The sequence below is a fragment of the Amblyomma maculatum genome, chromosome 4 (assembly GCF_055883805.1).
Source record: "Amblyomma maculatum isolate TAMU_Amacu chromosome 4, ASM5588380v1, whole genome shotgun sequence".
NCBI lineage: Eukaryota > Metazoa > Arthropoda > Arachnida > Ixodida > Ixodidae > Amblyomma > Amblyomma maculatum.
In genome coordinates, this window is record NC_139347.1 from 31,571,672 (window position 1) to 31,592,943 (window position 21,272).

Sequence of the window (21,272 nt, forward strand, 5' to 3'; positions counted from 1 at the left end):
TAACCCTAGTGGCACGGGCAGAGGCATATTATTTTCTATTACTTTTGGGTAGCCTCACCATAATATATGTATCGAACTCACGGAATATCCCCTTCAAAATCCCATGTAAAAGTATAGGAAAGCTGCGGCATATATCAACTCAATTGCTCCGGTTATTTGATATATCGAACTCCACACCACACACTAGAAGGTGTGCCTTCCCCAAAGACGATCGCATCACCCTTGGCCGTTTGCTGCATGATGTTTTCAAGCCACGCACGGAAGGAATGAGAGGGAAAAAATGTTAGGCAACAGCCAGTATGGAGCAGACGCAGTCAATGCAGCCGTGGTGTTGGGGAGAGGAGAAAAACGCGATAGAGCGAAGCGCAAGGGTGTGCAGATTTTTCTACCGAATTTTCTCTCTCTTTCCCAGTCTTCGTTCACAGCAGCCTGAACTACGCATGCACCGACAAAAGCCAGCACGGCTCGTGGCAGACAGAACGTCGGACGCTTTTTCCAGTGTGTGTTGTGAACCCCCTCCGTGTGGCGGCTGCGGATGTTAAGAAGTGGCAGATATGTTTTCTTGTTTGTTCTTTTTTGCGAGAGTCGCAGATTCTTGTTATGCTGAACGTGCGGCATAGTGTAAGCTATGGCCGCTGTGGGCGTTAAGAAGCGGCAGATTTTTTTTTTTTTTTTTTTTTTTTGCGAGAGTCGTCCATTCTTGCATCTATGAATCAACGAAAGGTCGCAGTCAGCTCAGATCATGACGCTGGCTTTAAGCACTGTTCGCTTCAAACGGCATTTGCAGCTATCACGCTTTCCAATGATTTTGTGGCAGTAGACTATGGCCGCCCCAAGCACAGCGTGATAAATCGAACCAGGCTTGTGCAATCAAGCCATCACGAGCACTCTGCCAAGTTCGCTCCCCGCCACTACAGGAGCTATCAAATGTATAGTGAAAAGATAAACATGCCCTGACATTATCGCTGCGCAGCATCTTGGAGCCCTGCCAATAAATGAGCTGTGGATGCAACAGCCGAAACGGAGGGACATGCCATCAACTAAAGGCTGTTTCACATGCAAGCGAAAATGCTCGCAATTTCTGCTGCGGCAATAATAATAATTGGTTCACAGGCGCAGTATCTGCCACACTTGTCTCTGTGGACACCTGAACCGCGCCGTAAGGGAAGGGAGGAAGGTGGGAGTGAAAGTGGATAGAGAGAAAGAGGAGCCAGGGCTACGGAGTAATTTCGACCACCTGGGGATCTTTAAAGGGACACTAAAGAGAGAAAGGAAGTGGGTTTGCATCGATAGAATGCCAGTTCCTCTCTTACTGAAAACAGAGCTGTTATAAGGTAGTAAAGAAGAATAACAGAAATACAGGTATCGCCACCACAGCCAAACGGCCGAGGCTCGCAACTACAAATCACGTGACGCGCTAGGGATCCCGGAGGCTGACAAATGCGAATTACGTTGCATGTTTGAATGCGGTAGTACGTTTTTTCTCAAACATGATAACACGTTTTTATCATACGTAAACGACGGCGAAAAGACAACGTAAACGTTGCAAGGCAAATACAAAAATATACTTGGAGGCGCCACAGGCACAGACTTCAGTTTTGGTTGTTTCGGCTCAGGCATTTCGCGCACACTCGGATAGTTTGTTTGAACCTGCAGCGCCTGAATTACGAGCTTGCAGCAGCAGATGCGCCTTGATGGTTCCCATTTGAGCATTCGGAGGCACGAGCGAGCGAAATCCGCTACCGCCGACACGCTCCTTCGTTCACACTTCTGCGCCAACATATCGCCGCCGTTGCCGCTTCGACTGCGACCTGACCGCTTGACTGCAGCTACGTACGCCATGAAAAGCATACATATGCTAAGTACCGAAGGAAAAACGCATTATCATTCAATTGTTCACTAAATCATGGCACATCTGACCAACATATACTGCGTCAACAAGACCTTCAATGTGGTGTTTGCAGGCGTCATAAACAAAAGGGGCATACTTGCCGCTCATACCAAGGAGAGCGTCAATATATTGCGCTCGTCGCCCGGCGAAAAAAAGGGCCTCAGGTAAAAAGTAAAAACTAAAAATAACCAAGCACCAGAAATACATTACAAAAGGTTAAAAAAAAAAAAAAGCCAGTAGCGGTAAGACTCGAACTCGCTACTGCTTGCTCCGCAACGTTTGGCGCTAACCGCTCGGCTGAGCCGTGCCACAGGAACCTTGGAAATATTTCTGGTTTTTATGCCATGGCCCCATTTACAATAAAGTGTTTCTGCTGCCGGCGCATGCTGCCTGCTCTCACGTCTTGCAGCTAATGTTCTGGATGCCTATGCGCACTATATTGTGCACTGGATCCATTTTAACATGTGGAATTTCACAGCGCTGGCAAATGTAGTCGTGCCAGCACTTCGGTTATGTTCTGCTACCGTGGACGTAATTTTCGCTGAACACGGAGCTGTAGCACAAACCTTGAAGGAAAAATGTGCGACGAAGCTTCAAAACTGACAAGCGCAGCAGCGAGGACACTATTTTGCTGGTGACTAAATCTTATTTGTATGTAAACATGTCAGGAAGCGTTGCGATGACCGAGGGCTCGGTTTGTTTATACACAGTGCAAGAAGGAGCGCAAAAGCTTGAGAAACATGTAAAGTATTGTGCATTACAAGCGCTCTATGTTTTTTTTTTTCTTCCTTTATGGGCCCATCGCTCGGTAAATTACTCTCTTCATCGTTTTATTTATTTCGGCTGAGGCCGTCATTGCGAGTACGCTGTTGCCATGTTGGCCCTTGAGGGATGCGACGCCGCGGGCTGCGCCAGCTCGCTAGCTAGCACGGAGTCTCCGCTTACGTCATAGTGTGCGTCACTCAACCCCAACTACGTAGTCGGAGGGCACAGTTTGAATTCGACCGGCGGGAACAAGAAAAAACCTCAACTTGTTATCGCAATATCTCAGCAATTATTCGATTTTTTGCTGCCGGACATGCGGCAACAGTGTCACCAAATGTAGTTTATTAAATTTTCATACCATCTTTGGCTGTCTTTAGTGTCCCTTTAACGTGCGCTGACGTCGTACAGCAGATGGACGCCTCTTCGTTTTGCCTCCATCGAAACGCAGCCGCCGCGTTTGGGATCGAACCCGGGTACTTCGGCATAATAATCTGGCATAATAATTGCACCACCCCGGCGAGGCTACGATGCGGCAATTCAAAAACTTGTTTTGAGCTGTCGCGGCAGCTCGAGCAACGCAGTTCGAACAAGTTGGAAATTTTTTGCTCTGTCACTGCCGCCCATTGCAGAGTTCGCTCAATGGGCAAAAGTGGAGGGTAGGTTCATGAAGTGAGTGGATTGATTACTCTACAAATACGGCATCATTTCTCATGATCGCAAGCGGCGTCTCAGGCAGATTTCTGTATATCGAATTATCGATGTATCGAACTATTTCGTGATCCCCTTCGAGTTCGATATATCCGGGTTCAACTGTATAGGCACCTAATTTTTTGGTCCATGTTTAATCCTTTGTAATGATGCGTGAAGCATTACTATAAATCATCACCATATGATGTCTGCGTACGACAGCTGAGCAATGGATGCGATGCCAAAATCAAGCCTGGGTCTCGCGACTGGTAAAAAAAAAAAAGGAGACATTGTTCCTGTGCCACTTGAATTCACTACAATGCTAAAGGTAGCCTTCCTCAAGAACAGGAATCACAGCAAGTGAAGAATCAGTGATTATATCAGTTTTTTCATGCCCTGCGCTACCTAGTCTTGATTGCGACGTCACAGCCATCTCTCAGCTACTGAAACCGAAATTGGTGAAAGAAATTCAAATTAAAAATAATTTTGCGGTCGTTGGCGAAAACCGCATGGTGATCCATATATACAGGAATGTCTTATGCATCATTAGCAAGAAGAAAAATGCCGCAAAAATTTGGTGTGTATACTCCTTTAAGTGCAGTTGAGGAAATGGTCTACCTTTAATCCTTAAAATATCTGCAATTATATGGAGCAAACTTACGAGCAAAGTTTACAACGAGTAATTTTGGACGGGTGGTAGATCATATGTGCCCCTCCCCTGCCAGTGGCCATTTTATTATAAAGGTTTTATAACAGGTTATACTCATGATGCAATCACTGAACCATTCACTGATCAGCACTTGGGATACGCCTTTCCAAGGGCACAAATAGCTGACCTAGCATTCAACTCTGAGCAAATAATAATGCAAGGCAAACCACCCCTTCACAACTACACTTTTGTAGCTGAAAAACTGTGCAGTGTGTCTGGAAATTTTAGATGGAGTTCGAACAAAGAAAAAGACTAACACGTATCACACTAACATAGAACAGAGGACTGACTACACAGTGAAAGCACAAGGAAGAGAGGGAAAAGAGGCACATCTTGACACAACACCTGTATTGTGGTCTTGGCTGTGTCTCGTTGCTGCTGCAAGTCTGTGAGGCCATTCTGCAGCTGCTCCACAGAATCTTCAAACGACTCCACATGATTCCGGCTTTCTGTGACCAGTGCTTGCAGCTCCTCACGTTGCTTGGCACCTGCCTCAGTGGCCCGCTCACACTCATGCTCGGGGGGCTTGTGCTCGCCTAGTGTGCATTCATTGCAGATGGGCACCTGCAGCATAACATGCAACGCTCAGCTTCATCCACAACACTGTGCAGCAATTCCAAGCGCATTCAAGTGGTGAAACTTTCTAACACCCTTTTCTTTTCTGAATAGTTGTATACTCCACAGACTACACTGAACAAAACGCAAACTCCAAAATAAAGACAGACTGGAAGCACGCTGGGCCTTGTCACCACATCAACGGGAACTTCTAAATGTTACGCTCGAGAAATTAGTTTCTGCTGATGACAACTTGACCGTGGTGCCCAAACCAACCTACCAAGAAATCAACTGGCTGATTCCCACAAATGATGCAAGTAGCGATAGAGCAGCAAACCGAAACCAAAGGGCAAGTTCTTAACACCGCAGAAGCCGCAAACACGACAAAGAAATTGAGGAACTATCTGGCTAGACGAGTTACCTGCGGCCTGACAACAAGAAAGCACTGCATTTTATAGATTTCGCCTTCTCAAACATAGTACAGTGCCACAAAGAAAAAGAGTGTGCCATGTTTGCGCGCAGGGGCAGAATTTCAATCATTTTTTCCAAGACAAAAACAAAGGTAAGGTTTCATGTGTTAACGCCAAGTTCACACCAGTTTCAAAATTATGCATTTTCGCACCTTTGTATTGTCCGTCACAAAGGGAGCTCTGTGACGGATAATACAAAGCTGCAAAAATGCAAAATTTTGAAACTGGTGTGAATTCGGCGTTAACACATGAAACCTTAACTTTGTTTTTTTGTCACAGAGCTCCCTTTGCGTGGGTTTGGTTGCAGGAATCTGTATAGGCATTATGTGTGTGGAATCTGTGTGGGTTAAGATAGGTTAGACTATGTAATATCACTATCGCCTTAACAAATAACAAGAGCCAATATCACAGGGTTTCAAAGAGTGTGTGCTAAAACAGACCGTGTTGGAAATAACAGAGCATCCCATGAAATTACAGCGATAATTTGGTTACATTTGTGGTAACTGCCCCTTCAGTAATTCTACTCCTTCACTTTCAGCTAGAGCCACTGTCACCGTGCGGTGCAAATTGGAACTTTCGTCAACACTGGCAATGCAATGCATGCAGCGGGCCACTTCCAAGGAAAATAGGTTAACAGCCATGGACCGAATAACCTCACCCACTGAAAACATTTCGACACGCACTGATGTCGGCTGTGGCCGGCTGGGATCGAATCCCATGACCTTGGGGCTTCGCAGGCAAGCATCACAACCACCGAGAAGTAGAGCTAGGCCTTAAAATTTCTATGGACTGGTTTCAGTGTTGGCACCTACGGTGCACTGGGTTACTTTAAGGCACAAATTACTAAATTTGAGGGACATTTAAGCTCTGCCTTTAACATCTGAATTCAGTAACACACTTGAACTCAATGCTCCACTAGCACTTCATAAGTGGAGAAAACAGACAACCCTCCACTCAAGTGTCAGCTAGGATTCACAAACACTTCTCAGTGTTTCCTCCTGCACGGTACCTCAGAAGACCCTCTCCGGTCGAGGCAGTGCAAATGGCACATGGGTACAAGAGTAAGAGTAAAATTTGGCCTGAAAATTGCATGTCGCTGTGCGTAAAATAAAAAGCTCTGAGTCTTCTGAACAAACATTCATAAACAACCTCAACATTCACGGCCTAGCAAAATGTTTTGCAGGCTGCATAAACAAGACAGCCTTGAAAAAATAGATACAAATGCTTTCATGTTTGGCAATAGTCACTGCTGGTGACGTACAGTTCACGCAGAACATGAAGTAGCTGTTGAAAAATGCTGTGGTACCTAAACCTAGTTGTGCTCACCCAGATTCGGTGTGAAGTTTTTGCTATGCTGGTCCTTCGCCTTTGGAGGGTTCAAAGCGGAATGGTAAAAACATGTACGCTGCTTAGCGGTGTGTAGCAACGCATGCAGCCGAACAAATGAATTCAACTCTCCAGAAGAAAATGCCGCAAGCGATTTCCAATCAAGCTGGGAGCCTTAATTTCAAACTGCTTGAAAAGCTATGCCTTTCATCGAACGCAAATATCTTTCCGGAAAATGAGCAAACCAATGAGCTCCCTCGACACAGATGTACCCGAAAACGTATGTACCCCGAAGGGATGGGGGGATGCCAATGATATGTGTAGCACAGAAATTCACGCAGCTCAACCATGCCTCCAGTGCCCCCTCCTCTTCCTTTATGCAACACGATGTTCCCCACAAGAGTGCTGATGTCTGTGGAAGCTGCAAAGCAGAGCAAGCTCGCTATTAGCAGTCCATTGTGAGCTGAAACTCTGAACTCTACAGGCCTTGAAATATTGCTCAGATATCTGGTGACAATTTCAAATGTGCTTGTGCCCCAGAAACTTAATGCAGTGGTTAACTACAACACTGGAGTTGGAGAACAGAACAGGGTCCTTCATGCTAGGTGCCAGTTGCAGGACGTCAAAATGCTAGCCACGGCCGAGCCCATAAAGGGAAAAATGCGCCAGAAGTTACGAGTTGAGCTGATAGAGACTGCCACACAGCTCAGTTCTAGGCATCCTCAATTATTCATTTTCAAGATAAGCTTGGTACACAGGTAGAATGGAGTCTACAAAGCAAGTGAACGATGCGGTGTCCACCGTGTTTACAAGGGGAGTGGTGGCCAAGCAGCCCCCAAGGTAATCACTGCCACCTCAAGATACTTGAGTTTTCTTCTCCACTTGAGCGATTTGGAGGCAAGCTTTTGGAAAGAGAGAAAAAGAAAAGAAAAAAAAGGGGGGGGGGGGGGGGCTTGGCGGCCACTCAGAACAGAACAAGTTTTGAGTGAAGGCATGTTGGTGAATACGGTGGTACCAGCATTAAAGCCTCCTAGCAGCTGCCCTTGCAACTACTCGTTTGCATACATACACTCTACTACTCACTTAATCACGAATCCCTTAATTCGCCACTTTATCTCCTCATACATATTTGCTAGCACTAAGTTGCAAGCTAGGTGAAAATATATTTAAGGCCCCTGATTTAACCAAGCTGTATACACGTGCCTAATGTGGCCCAGAGGTAGCGTGTCCGACCCTAGAACCGATGGGTGAACATCTCACAAGAGCTACTCCAGTTGGTGCCTCCGGCTAACTCAGCCATGTCAAGCAGTACATGACATGACTGACAAGCAGTACATGGATTATTTGGAGGAATATGGGAGAGGCCTTCGCCCTGCAGTGGGTATAGTCAGGCTGATGATGATGAAGACATGACACCACACAACCTGCCGACCCATATGTGCCCAGCCATACCACCTGCCAGAAGAATGTTTTCCCACACTCTACACCAACGTCATATGTTCTGTAGAATGCAGGTCTTCACTCCTATCGCAGTGAAAATATTTCACTTTAAAGACATTCAACATCCAGGTATCAAAAGCCCAGCATCACTTGCCTGGCAGGTAAGGCAGTAATGCTTGAGCAGCTCGCTGGCATGGGTGGGGCAGGCAAGTGGCCGATGCACCTCTCCAATCTGATTTGGGTCTGGGGTTCCTCCCAGCTCGTCAAAGGTTACCACCACATGGCTTTCGAAGCAACGCATATAGCGGTGCGCAGTCACACAGTTGTTGCACAGAAATGACGCACAGTCCGTGCAGCGTGCCACTGCAGTCTCCTTGGCTTTGCAAGAGGTGCACACCATGCTCAGTGTCTCCAGGGCAGCCCGATCAAGCTCATTTACCATCATGTGTTCCAGTGGGCAGCTGTCCACCACGCCTCGTCCCACCATCTGCAGCGAGGACAGTGCCATGGCAAGGCAACACACTGTATAGGAAATGCAGCGGGAGTTTGTTTTCCTAGCATACACACTTTACCTTCCGCACATTCACGTGATCACAAGAAACGTCGCGCTACAAAGCAACTGCGGCACCCAACACCTTAACAGGAACTGCTCAAAAGCCATGAAAATGCTTTGCAACGTAGCTTCGAGGACTATGGGTCCACTGAAAAATCGCAGAAGTTATACGCAGGTTGCACACCGATTGCCACGCTGGCTGTTGACAATCCCGCAAAGTGCAGACAACATCTGCCGCTCTCTTCATCTATTTCTACGCGCTTTCACTCATTTCGATGCACACAGAGCCTAGATTAGCTATGATTCAATGTTCATGCAAGTCTTCAGTGATTTGAATAAACAAAATGCTGCCTAGCAGGCTGCCGAGACTTGAAATCTTCAGGAAAACACTTTTTCAGTTTCCCTACCTCCACTCGAATGGCGATAAATAGCGGCCACTCAACGCCAGAGGCAAACACTCGTACTGTGCCAATTTCAATGTGGAAATGCTTTTTACTAGAGCTGTGCACAAACAGCAAAATTCCAGTTGTAAAGTGAATTTGATTAAGCATTGAGTGCGACTTGAGTAAAATACTTGAATAATATTCGAATAATGCTAAGTTACAGAAGAAATCTTCTGCGAACCATGGCCAGAAAACACCCGTTCATTAAGGAGTGCAATAAATAATTTTGGGGGTGAAAAGCAAATATGAGTAATAATAATTGGTTCCAAACAGAATACCCTGTATAAATTTCAAAAGAATAAAAACTTGAAAATAACTATGTTCCCAGTAAGCACACTCGAAGAAAAATTGTCACGCTGCAAAATTCTTTTTTCACCCATCACCAGCACACTGCCTGTAAGGACTACCAAGCATTAAATAAGAAAGCAGGGAATCGCATAGGAGCAAAATATTTCATACTGATGCTCAACTTATGGCTCACATGGAAAAAGAAGTCTACTGAATGCTGCCATGAAGCGTAGTGTACGTCAGGTAGGAATGTCATTGTTGGAGGAGTAATGTCAGCAGTCGACTAACAGCAAGGAAAGGTGCTGGCAAAACACAAGACTCGCGAAACAGACAGAAGAGTAGCAACCTAAGCGAGACTGCCACTTCCATACCCCCTCAGAGTGCCAGAAGAGGCAGTGTTGCAATGCAGCCCAAAGCAAAGCGCTCATGACGACATTAGCCCTCGCGTATCAGTTTCACTGGACAGCAAAACACTTGATGGACCTCAATCAGGCAAATGTCGCGAGCAACAAATAGGCAGTAAACCATGCCTTTATAGTGCACGGACACGCACTCTGCAGTGACCACAGAGTGTTTCGTGGGCTGGCTTCGAACTTGATGCTACTATCACACATTTTCTATTTTTTTGTCTTGACCGCTTTGGCCTAAAGTGTGTAATTGCTAGGTTTTGGCAAAAATTGACAATGATCTAAGCGGTCCCTGTCAAACAACCACAGCCGTGCATGCAGGCTGCAACATCCCCACTTAAAAAAGGACGCTCTATCACAATTCTTATGTGAGCCAAATACAATAGCACAGCATGTCGAGTTTGTTATCGCAAGTTTGGCAGCACAAGACTAATTTATTGTAGAGGTATTGCGATATGAAGGTTGCCCCCCCCCCCCCCCCCCCTCCAGTTCTTATTACCTGTGATGGCAACGCTGATGTCATTATCAGATACAAGCTGCAGCAAAAAAAAAGGAAAACCTGTAGCTAACCACACAGTGCATAGTGGTGCTGTTGCAGCACTCAAGCTGGACAGTGATGGCATGGAAGTGTGCAACCGTTCCATTCCTTACCAAAGTGGGGCAAACATGCACGCACACATTAAACATACATTAAACATAGTTCTTTCGTTTGAGTCAACTGTGTGCTTTTTGCGAGACTATTACTGCTGAAAAGCAACAAGTTGCACTGTTGAATCGAGAATTTTTGAATATTTTCCAGTTTGCAACCTAACTAAAATAATAATCACAGTCTGTACACCTGCCGACCTGATGAGACCAAAATTTGGATACTTTCTATTCACGTCAGCGAGGGAGAGTCACGAGGACTATCAGGCAGTGTTTAACGAGCATTTTTGCACGGACAAAACCCTGTAGCGCGAGGAAACGTGGCTTTACATTTGATGCTGAAAAAGATGCCTTAACCACAGCAGCCACTAATCATTCCATTTTATGGCTGCACTGTTTTTGCTAAGTGGTGGACAACTGCAATTTTTCAAACAGCTTCCTACTCCACTATTCAACTACATCTGTAAATATCTGCCAATTGGCTACATGAGCAAAACATGACCCTGTAAGTTTTTATGCATACTTTTTCACTGCCTCGGGCATCGCAATGTGCCAAAGGTTTAAAACCTACCACTATCCTTCCTTAAAGGGGCGATGACAGGGTCGTTTGATGTATTGCCATTTTATACTTCTGTGAATAATATACAGGTCTGTGATTCTACTCGCAAAGTTTTAGTGCCCAGGGCACAGCGCATATTACAAAAAACTGCGATAGAAATCGTAGTCGAGAAGCTCCTCCCACTGAGAGCGACCGCCATTTTGAAATGTTCGAGTAACCTCACAAGAGAATATGCGGAGGAACATCGTCTGCAATGCAGGCTGCAATATCAAAGGACAAGTCTTTTTCTTTTGCGGATGACTGGCACAGTGGTCGGCCCTCATGCAGAAGTGCTTGATGAATATGTTACTGCACGAAAACGATATACAATAAGGCAAATATTCTTCAGCATAAGGCACAGTCACATTCAGTGGTGGTTTGTGAGGTTTAACGTCCCAAAGCAACTCAGGCTATGAGAGACGCCGTAGTGGAGGACTCCGGAAATTTCGACCACCTGGGGTTCTTTAACGTGCACTGACATCACACAGCACACCGGCGCCTTGCTTTTCGCCTCCATTGAAAAGCGGCCGCCGAGGACGGAATTCGATCCCGCGTCCTTGGGAACAGTAGTCGAGTGCCGTAACCACTGCGCCACCCCAGCGGGGTAGGCCAGTCACACTCAGTGGGCTGCACAGTTAGGTTCCTTAGCTTATTGACGCATTGATCTGTTCACTACACCGGCGACAACGCCAGCACGGCCAAAGGTCGCCTATCACCATAAAGCGAGGTTTTCGGCCCCGCGACGCGGACGGTTGCCGATTTGTTTTGGTCAGATCGGAGGCTGAGCCAAAACTTGACACTCGATGAGTTAACGGCTTGAAAAGTTGTCTGTAGCTTAACAGTGTTAGAAAAAGAAAAGCAAGCAGCTACACTTTATATATTCCCCCTTCTCATCAGCAGTGACCTAGGCCAGAAATATTAGTTGGCACCGAACTGCCGGACTGTTCCGCAACAAGTAGGCCTAGGCGAGTATGTGGGGTTCAGGTCTAGCTTTTCAGTGATTATGAAGCGCACATTCACAAGCTTTAGCGGTTGCATGTGGCTATCGGGTGTAGTTCTGGTAGTAGTGACCCCAAATCCACGACTGCTTACGTCGCAAAGCGCATGCACATGAGCGGGAAGCGACGATGTGACCGACCCTGTCTGGCAAGTGCAGCCAGCAGCTGTCGGTGCCGCTTGGGTACCCGGCATAGGAAGGCAACATAGCATCCACGGCACTTCTTGCAGTGTAGTTGTAGTTGAACAAATAAAGGTGCAACCGGTGTGAAAAGAAGTGGATAGTTTTGGTATTGCTGCTCAGCTTGCGAATGAGCAGCCATTACAGAAGCTATGTAAACAAATACGATGGGTGCGCAATCATAATTCATGAATCGGTGCATTCCTGCGGGAGTTGGGGGCTCACACACTAAATACTAAATGGTGTAACTTTCCGTCAATGAACTCCCGAGTCATTTGCTGGACAAGCACTAGAAAAACGCAAGGTGAGGCTCGGGAGTTGGTCGCAGTCATACGCATGGCTGCGGGGGAGGAGAGCCAGAGACAGCGCTTTTGTTCGGTATGAGCAATGAAGTGCATTCGAATCACACTGGGTTTTGCAATGACGGGACTGAAGCGGCGGCGGCGGTGAATGTCTGTGCTGGCCATGGCCAGACTAAACATAGTTTTGCCAAAATGTTAAACCAGCCGAAAATAATTAAGTTTGGCTAACAGGTGCACATAACAGCAAGTCAATAGGTATACCGCTTCGTTCAAAAGTTTCGTCTGCTCCTCTAATGTCGCAAAGTACGCTCTCGCATCAATGTATGCTTGTTTGGTATTTCGTCTTAGTTTTTGGACCGAAAGAGCGATGGGCAATAGCTCAGCAATACAACCTAAGAATAATATGCTTCTGATTGTATGCTTAAATAATACAGCATGAGTCCAATTTCAGCCACCTCGACATTCTCTAGACGAAGCCCAAAACAAGTGCAGGGATTACTAACATCACATATATTGAATATTTTTACTCAAGAAAAAAAAAAAAAAAAGCTGTCAGTGACCACCGTCTACGGCATGCATGCAAGAATGCAGCAGACGCCGTGAATAGCAGACGACATGAAGATGATATCTCGTTGACGTCAACGGTTGTCAGACCTGGAAGCCACTTGCGATACTAATAATAAAAATTCATTTTGAAGCTATCTACTGCATAAAACGAGCTCAAATTTCGAGAATTTATAGTTTAACGTGTGTGGAGTGAAAGGCAATAATCAGCTTACCCTCAAATGTTAGCTGTCATGACCACTTTAAACCCAGATAATTCTACGCTGCTGAAAACAATTACATTATAACTTCTGCAGCCTCCCTCTGAAAGACCGCGGGACTCATTCATGAGACTTCCATGCTTCAGAGCTGGTCTTGATACATGAAAGTGAATGCAATGGGGCATGCATTACTTAGCCAGTTAGTATTTACAGTTGATCTTGCTGTACCACCGACTAATAGCGATATTCATTACAGCTATGTCGCATTGTGTGTGCATGCCTATAGAAATGGCAAAACTACAACACACACTTTGAAAAGCTTCACAGTTTAACTGCGGGCGAAGTGGGAGAAAGCGATGTACGAAATCTATATTGGGTCCAATTTCTTTGACAGATGTAATAGACTCGCACAGGTGCACAGCTGGTACACCAACCACCAACCAACTATTAGCGCCATTTACAATGTTCTATCACGCTCAACTTCCCTTAGAAGAAAAAAAAAAAAAAAAAAAAAAACTCGTTCTACAAGCACCGGACCCAAAAAGTTTGTGCCAAAGAACAAAACACCTGCACACATATACCAGCACTCACTTTTGTCCTGTGGCCACAGTCAGGACATTCAAGGTCACTCTTTCCAATGGCCGGGTTGGCTCCAGCCTGCTTCTCTAAAGCTGCCTCAAGACACGACTCGCAATAGATGTGCAGGCAGGCCAATATTCTGGGTTGCTTGTATCCCGAGTTGCATACGGTACAGACTGGCTCCCGCTCCTCGGAGCCGCCAAGCGGCGACAGGTTTCCAGTCTCCATCGCTGAAAAATATACATCAAAGATGAATACGATATTCCTATAGGGTCGGAAACCAACACTCGCTTTACTATCATACGAGGTGCGCCATTAACAGTAAAAGATGACTCCTCGCATTGCAAAACCGAACCGAAGACCAAACATCCTGGGTAAAAAAAAAAAAAAAGGGGGGGGGGGGGGGGGGGGGCAAATATAAGGAAGAAAAAAAATGACTACAGGAAATGGCTGCAACAGACTGCGCGCTCAAGTGCCCGGCAAATTCCGATGCAAATGATGCCTGGCGGACTGCGTTCACACAAAGGCATTTCCGCAGATTACATGACCGATTAAACGGCCACTTTTGAGTAGATATGCTGCCATTTAACATTCTAACCATTCTAACACTTCGGTGTACCAGGGTTCATCAACGCTTCGACTAGCAAATAGTTGGGTACAGCCAGTCGTACGGACGACACACGCCTATTGCATTAGCGTCAGGTCAGACGTTCAGCGACGGCGAAGAAAAACACAATGCCAAATTATTACTGCGCCTCCATGGCAGCCCGTTTCAGACTAACACAGCAATCTCTTCATCGCGATGCTTCGCTGTCCGGGTTTCTTCTGCTCGAGCCACAAAGGATAAACAAAACCAAGACGCAACGTCAGTGTCACAGAAGTCTTACAACGAGGCGTGCTACTTGGCGCAGCAGAATTTTAAAGAACTACAGAGCCGTAGCCTGACCAAATCTCAGTTAAGAGCGCGGAAAAGTGCTTCAATTTTTTGTTTCTTCGCTTCTAAACAAAATCTCCGATATGTGGAACACCGTATTGCGACGCGAAAGGAAGACTCGTTCAGGAAACTCATGGAGCAGTTCTGACGTTGTGAAAGTGCCGTCGCAGGCTAATTAATGTAGTTCTATAAGATGAGAACACTTCTCGTGACTTTCGCACGCGAAAGTTCGCATGAAAAAAGTTTTGAAGTCACCTTCCCTTAGGCCTAACATGCGCTTGATGCCCACTGCCCAAGCCGCATTTTACAACTTCCCAAATCAAAATGCTATATAGAGACAGTCGCCTTTAAACTGCACACTTCCTATTAAAACTAGCACTGCCGACCATTGACTGTGCGGTAACAAAACTGCAATGTCCAAACCTTTTTCCGTCATGGAGATCCCGCACAATGTAGTACAAGTACAAGCGCCATACTTACATCTAGACCACAGCAGCCATTCTCAAACCGATGGGATACTGGGGGACTCCCATTGGCTGCTGCCAAGGGAACTTTTGCCTTCGACGACAGCGCCTCAGGTGGTGCAGGCGTTGTGAGCAGACACAGTGAGAAAAACTAAAAACTAATAATTTTTAATCAGAAAATAAAAACAATAAACTTTGGTGACATAAATACGATGCAAACATGGGCAAATCGTATACTTGCCGAGCTAACATTTCATTAGTTTTACTACCCAGCGAACAGCATGGAAGCTGTGCGCAGGCAAGTTTTTCAGTCTGGTATCGGAAACTATAGTGCAATATACAGAAACTAATAAGAAATGATTTTAGGAATTTCAGCACGTTCCAAGCAAGCTGTAATTGCGAATGCTTTCTATCCCAAGACTTCTCAGTTCGGCAAAGTAGACGTCGGCGGCTCGTGCAATCGGTTCAACGCCAAGTCAGTCCATTTTTGTTCCTGTTCTCTCAAAGTTTCGTGAATGTTGCTGTTGTCCGGCTCGGGGTCTGGTAGTTCCATGACGGGAACGGCAACGTCTTCGTCCGGTAGCTTGTCTTCCCGCCACTTCGAATCAACGATGTCAATCATTCTCCCGTCACGGATTACGTCGCTGTCCATCGTGCAAGACGTCCAAAAAGCGGTTATGTGTGTCAAGTACAGTGCCCACACAAAGGGTTCGAACGCCGTCAGCCGAAGAACAAAGAGGCTCACGTAGCGAAGCAAGCCAGCGTACGACGGTTGCTGCGCACAATAACACAAGCTTCTACACATGAGCACCATTACGGTGGGCCGGCCTCCGTACATAGTTGCTAACCGAGCTCCAACGCGCCAGCGCGAACCGCGGAACAACTTTTTCTTTGTCCCGTCTGCATATTTCCGTGTTTGTTTCACAAAAAGTGGCACAAAGGCTAAAACATGGTGCGACAAAAAACATTTATGAAATTGCTTTGTATGTCACAAGGCGGTCAACATGGATAAAAACATAATAAAAGGTTAATAAAATAAACCTGATATGTCGGGCGCACGAACATACACAAAAACAAATAACAAATGCACCACAAACAGCAGATAGAGGTAGACTGGTGACGCTGAACAAGAAACAGTAGCTGCGCATGGTGCAATGGCTCACAATTCACAATAAACAGTGCAATACAGGCAATTAAATGTACCAACGGAGAACATGGCAAACACAGCTTAAAAAAATGGGAACAAATGAACTAATCAACATGAATGCAAGCTATTTCACGAAAACGATGATATTTCACGTGAAAGTCACAATTGACCTATGCAAGGCCACAACAAAATGAGTACATTTTTTGGTGCATGATTAGGCACAGAGCCCAAATTTCATCCCAAATTTTTGTGAACAGCCTATCTATAACCACACTGGCACCTAATATCTAGCAGTCTATGAAAAGCCGGTCATGCACACAAATTGTGTCGACCTCGCCCAAAAAGTAAGCTGTGATCCAGTTCTGTTACCTCCATAAATTTATATTACAAATTACGTTGAAACTGCACCTTGAAACAGGATTGCAAAATATTATAATAATAAAAAAAACACATGGTTGATAAATACAGCTCACAGCTTTTCAATAAGTTGTAGCACACAACACAAAAGTGCATAATTACTGCTCTAAAAAAATAATAAATGAGGGTGATAGGAAAGCAGCAGGGCATATAGAAACCAGCCGATTGACAGCCTTATATACAACTAGGTACTGTTGACAAAGCTAAACCTTAGCTAGGCCTACTGACTTTCCGCAAAACCTCGGGAAGTTCTGTTGGTCTTTTTTTAGCCTTGAGCTGACGGTAAAGGTTTATGACAATTTTTTTCACTGCTTTGCCAATGTCTTCAGGAGTTGCGCAATTGTTCTTCAGGAGAGCCCATGTATTGCAGTCTACACCAGGAGGAGGATTCTGCACAAAAATGAGATAAAGGATTTATAAAATATGATGAAATGTTGGTGACTAAAGATATATAGACCTTTGCATTTTTGGCTCCCTGGGCGCTGCCATATTGTTGACTGGACAATCGTATACACCCCACGCAAGCGCTGTGGAAGCTGCAGCGAAGCCGGTTTCCGACTGTCCAGAGAGGAGGAATTTCGACAACTCCCTCGCCCAGTGCAAAGGTCTATACATTGCCACAAAATTTTCAGCATATAAAAATCACTTTTGCATTTTAAGAAAGCGTGCATTCAAAGTTTGAACTCAACGTTAAATGGGAAGCAATGCTGCGAGCGTAGAAAGTTGGACTTGTTGCTGACCTTAACCCCTGAACCATTTTCCCAAATAAATGGTTTATACTACTACTACTAACATATGCAGCTGCTGCAGCTGATATCGGACTCTGGTCCCCCGTGTCAGCAGTCGAGCACACTAACCACTGAGCCAACCACGGCAGGGCTCATGCAGAGGATCAACCTTATATCCAACCTGCACATAGTTTGGCGGGCAAGGAGCAGTGCATTCCAAGGTGTTTCAAAACAAACAATGGTACTATAAAAGGGAAAGTTTCACGCTACGGTTGGCAGGTAAACTAGGTATTCTGCAAGTACCAGCAGCGAAAGTAATTTGTCCAAAATGACCTGTAACACCTGACATGATTATTTATCTATTTTATTATTATTTCTTCCCCCTCCCCCCATTTTCAAAGGCACCAGCAAACTTTGGTGTATGTACAGTACATAAACACCTCACCATCTTATGGACAATCTCAAACTAAGTAGAAACCCACTATAGTAAACTCGGATATAGTAAAGTGAAACTTAAGTCCTAGTTCATCTTCCACAGACCACTGTACATCTTCCCCTCATTTATAATGGACGTTTTTTGGTTTTACCACCAGGCTTAGCAGCACTCAGGAGAAGCCAACTTTATGTCAATCATGGAATTGTGAGGAAAAGCATGCAGCTTGCAGGAAAAAAAAAAAGTAAAGCTGTCTAAAAACATGGAAAGAAGGCAGCGCTGTCCATTCAGAAAGTGAAAGAGTGAAAGTGCAGCAAGAAATAGGGAACGGTAGAAACGGCCAAATATTAGCAGCATTGTGGTGCAGCACGAGGCAGTGGTGACAAAAACTGGAGGCGCAGAGCGTGCCGCTTTGCAGCGCTTGATTGCCGCGCTCATTTCTCATCTTGCCTTTTAAAAAACAGAATCCGGGGAAGATGACGCCGTGTCCATGCAAGGCTTTGGTTTTCACATGAAATCAAACTAGGTCCTATTCGCAGCCAAGTTTCCCTCACTTAAGAGGCACTTCCACAAGGTGTAAGCAAAACATCTCACAACTTAAAATATGGCACGAAGAGACGATAAGGAAGAGATGGAAGGTATTTTAGAGTCTCTTTTTTCATTAAGCAACAAGACATGTTCAGTCAGTAGGCATTTAGTTACCAGACAGCATCTTCAGGTACATGTCATCACCAAAGATTTTTGCCGGTCCCAGTGACTACTATAAAGGAGTTCTACTGTAATTTAATTTTATGCATGTCAGGATAAATAACCAGAGCACAAAGACCCACTTCCCATGATGCACACAAGGATTCACACTCGCAAGCCCATGTTGCTTTTTCAGAAAAAAGCAACATGCACAGAGGATACACCATACATGTGTAGTATTCATAGCAGCAAAAGTTCTAGATATATCTGCTCTGTATTTTCTGCAACATGTCTCAATGGCTGACTTCCTTCAGCTCACACCACAGAATTGGTTCACTTACTCTTTCAAAGGTGAGCTGATTTGCATCTAGCTCCCAATTGTAAAGACATGAAATATTAATTGCACCAGCCAGCTTTAGAACAGGCAACTCTTCCCCCAAGTTGTTGCCATTTTACAGAATGATTAATTTCTTGCAGTGCAACATGGCCTGCTGAAACATCATAGAACAGCATGATTCAAGCATGAGGAGCCTGTGCTCATTGCCAAACCATTGCCTTGACCGGTGTCCTGTTCATGCATTGTGGCTTTATATCGAGTTCTTTCGAACAGAGCCAATTTCACAACGCTAACCTTGAAAAGCGGAAGTGCGTAGTCCTGTGACAAGTTGATATACTTTGTCAGCTCTATGTCAAGTTTAAAAAAACATATCAAAAAGTACTTTGAAGAAAACAGCTTAAATGGGCATTTCTCCATGTGCTCTGACATTTATGCTAAAAATTTAGCACTCAAGTTAGCGATAAAAAGATTGCTGACTTATCTTTGTTCCTTAGCAAATTGAATGTATTTAAAAACTGTGTTGACTTAGCCAAGATCAGCCAGCAGCAATGTCATTAAGTGAACCACTGTTACAGCAGGTGTTTCAGTGAGCCCTTTCAATTCCTAAAAACAAGGCATTTGAAATAGAAAATGCTGGTTTGGTTTGTGGGGCTTAACGCCCCAAAGCAGGTCAGGCTATGAGAGACGTCTAGTGGAAGGCTCCGGAAATATCAACCACCTGGAGTTCCTTAACAAGCACTGACATTGCACAGCACACAGCCGCCTAGCTTTTTACCTCCATCGAAAAGCGGCCGTCACGGCCGGGATTTGATCCCGCATCCTTAGGCACAGTAGTCGAGCGCCCTAACCACTGCAGTGGGTCAAAATATAAAATGCTCTTAGGAACAGACATACAGACAGCGGCAGTAAAGCTGCCAGCAACACATTGCAGTGCTTACAGCGGGCAATGGTGATATGTTGCAATGAATATACCAGCCAATTTGAACTACCTGCACTGTCTTACTATGGTACAAACTTTCTTTTGCTTTGCTGCAGGCCACAAGAAACGGAAGGTGTTGCCAACTATGTTGAGTTAGTTGTTGGGCTAGTTGGTATTCTCGATTCAAGCTCATAAGTTTCAGCGTAACGGAACACGGCCAAAGAAAGGAAACAAGAAAAGAAAGACAGACACAGCACCATGTTCGTTCCTTTCTTTGGCCGTGTTCCGTTGCGCTGAAAACTATAAGCCAACTCTGTATCCACTATTCCTGGGAGCAGTGAAGTGAACAAAACTTCATGCAAAGTACAGCAGCACTGGCAAACTGAATTTGGCATCGCACGCACCGCAACAGTACATCAAAGGACCTTGCAATTGTATCTTTTTTTTCCTGAATGTTATGGATCCAGTCTCTGTATTGTGTGGCCAAAAGCAACTCTTTACCTCGTGTTTTACCTTGTGCTGCAGTGCTTTAGAGACTGACTATGTTTACTTAAAAATGAAAAAGAGATAGCGTTGTCTTGCCTGTGGTTACGATCTCACTAGCCATAAAACTATAGATTAGAGGGTTAATTTGTAAATGCATGTTAAACAGTTTACTAATTAATGCCTTTTACAATAACTGATGTGTCCACCAAGACTGACAGTTTGTTTAAGAGCTACCCCACCTTTGAAGATATTTAAAACATATTTAAAACATCTGATGTAAAGGTACAAAAAGCATAGGCTCCTTTGCTGAAGAACGCTGAATATTCCAGGTTGCTACTGCAGAGTTCTGTACAAAGTGACCAGCAATAGTCACCTTTACATTAGTAAAATAAATTGTAGCCTCTGCAGACTTATACACTGAAAAGTTATAAAATGATTTACTATGGTATATTACTAAATGTAATGAAACGAGTATAAAAAGACACAAAACTCTGTATTGTCTGCAGACTTGCATACAAAACGTACACGCCATGGCATAGATACATACAATGGACTGCTTTAAAGAAAAACATGGAGGTATAAAAATTTGTTTGCGTTATTGAACGTTTGTCTTAAAAGATATGCCACAAAAATGATATGGAAGCATGCCAGGTGTGGCTACATATATAATACATGAAAACTATATAAATAGGCTTTTAGCAAAAGGATGATTACAAATAGAACATTATTGTTCTGGGAACAAAATTAGCAAAACAGAGGGAGCACAATACAAGCTCTCATTATCCTACTTGAAAATGGGCTCAATCTCAGATTCTTTTTTCACTTTCCATCGGCTGTAGGCAATGCGCCTTTTGGTAGTGGCCAGCCCTATGGCACAATTACAAATGTTGCAACATTGAGTCATTTAAAAATCCTGCATGTAGTCCCCCCTTGCATGTCGAAGTGCTTAAGCCCCAGGTAAACCGGTAGATGTACTCCATACCTGCGCACATTTCAGTCTTCTGGAGGCAATGACAGTGCAAAGCTCTGGCCATGACAGCTGCCTTTAGTACACTGGCAAGAAAGCTTCTTCCCAGAAAGGCATGCTACCATGCAGTAGCTTCATGGTTTTGTGTGAAGAT

The 21,272-nt window shown here is 44.8% G+C and overlaps 3 protein-coding genes across 5 annotated transcripts in view; all 3 read right to left on the minus strand.

Moving 5' to 3' along the window:
* The window catches only part of mei-P26 (E3 ubiquitin-protein ligase meiotic P26), a 57,711-nt gene extending 42,623 nt beyond the window's left edge, over positions 1-15,088 (minus strand). The window contains exons 1-4 of one of the 2 annotated variants that reach the window (XM_084600989.1): positions 15,014-15,088; positions 13,612-13,829; positions 7,998-8,330; positions 4,398-4,616 (exon numbers count right to left, since the gene is read on the minus strand). In XM_084600989.1, the coding sequence (XP_084457115.1) occupies positions 4,398-4,616; positions 7,998-8,330; positions 13,612-13,827 (768 nt within the window). In that variant the 5' untranslated portion in view covers positions 13,828-13,829; positions 15,014-15,088. Of the gene's footprint in view, positions 1-4,397; positions 4,617-7,997; positions 8,331-13,611; positions 13,830-14,956 lie in introns of both variants that reach the window. The other variant, XM_084600988.1, reaches the window with a different exon arrangement.
* Positions 15,089-15,149: 61 nt separating this feature from the next.
* Positions 15,150-15,835, minus strand: LOC146190595 (uncharacterized). Its single transcript, XM_084600996.1, has one exon. The coding sequence runs from the start codon at positions 15,833-15,835 to the stop codon at positions 15,422-15,424; it is 414 nt and encodes a 137-aa protein (XP_084457122.1). The 3' UTR covers positions 15,150-15,421.
* A 936-nt stretch (positions 15,836-16,771) lies between these two features.
* The window catches only part of LOC146190596 (uncharacterized), a 29,598-nt gene continuing 25,097 nt past the window's right edge, over positions 16,772-21,272 (minus strand). For both annotated transcript variants that reach the window (XM_084600987.1, XM_084600986.1), the window contains exon 19: positions 16,772-16,951. In XM_084600987.1, coding sequence (XP_084457113.1) covers positions 16,772-16,951 — 180 coding nt within the window. The remainder of the gene's footprint in view (positions 16,952-21,272) is intronic.

Coding starts and splice junctions, on each gene's coding strand:
- LOC146190595 (XM_084600996.1), bottom strand. CDS start 15,835: ATGTACGGAGGCCGGCCCACCGTAATGGTGCTCATGTGTAGAAGCTTG.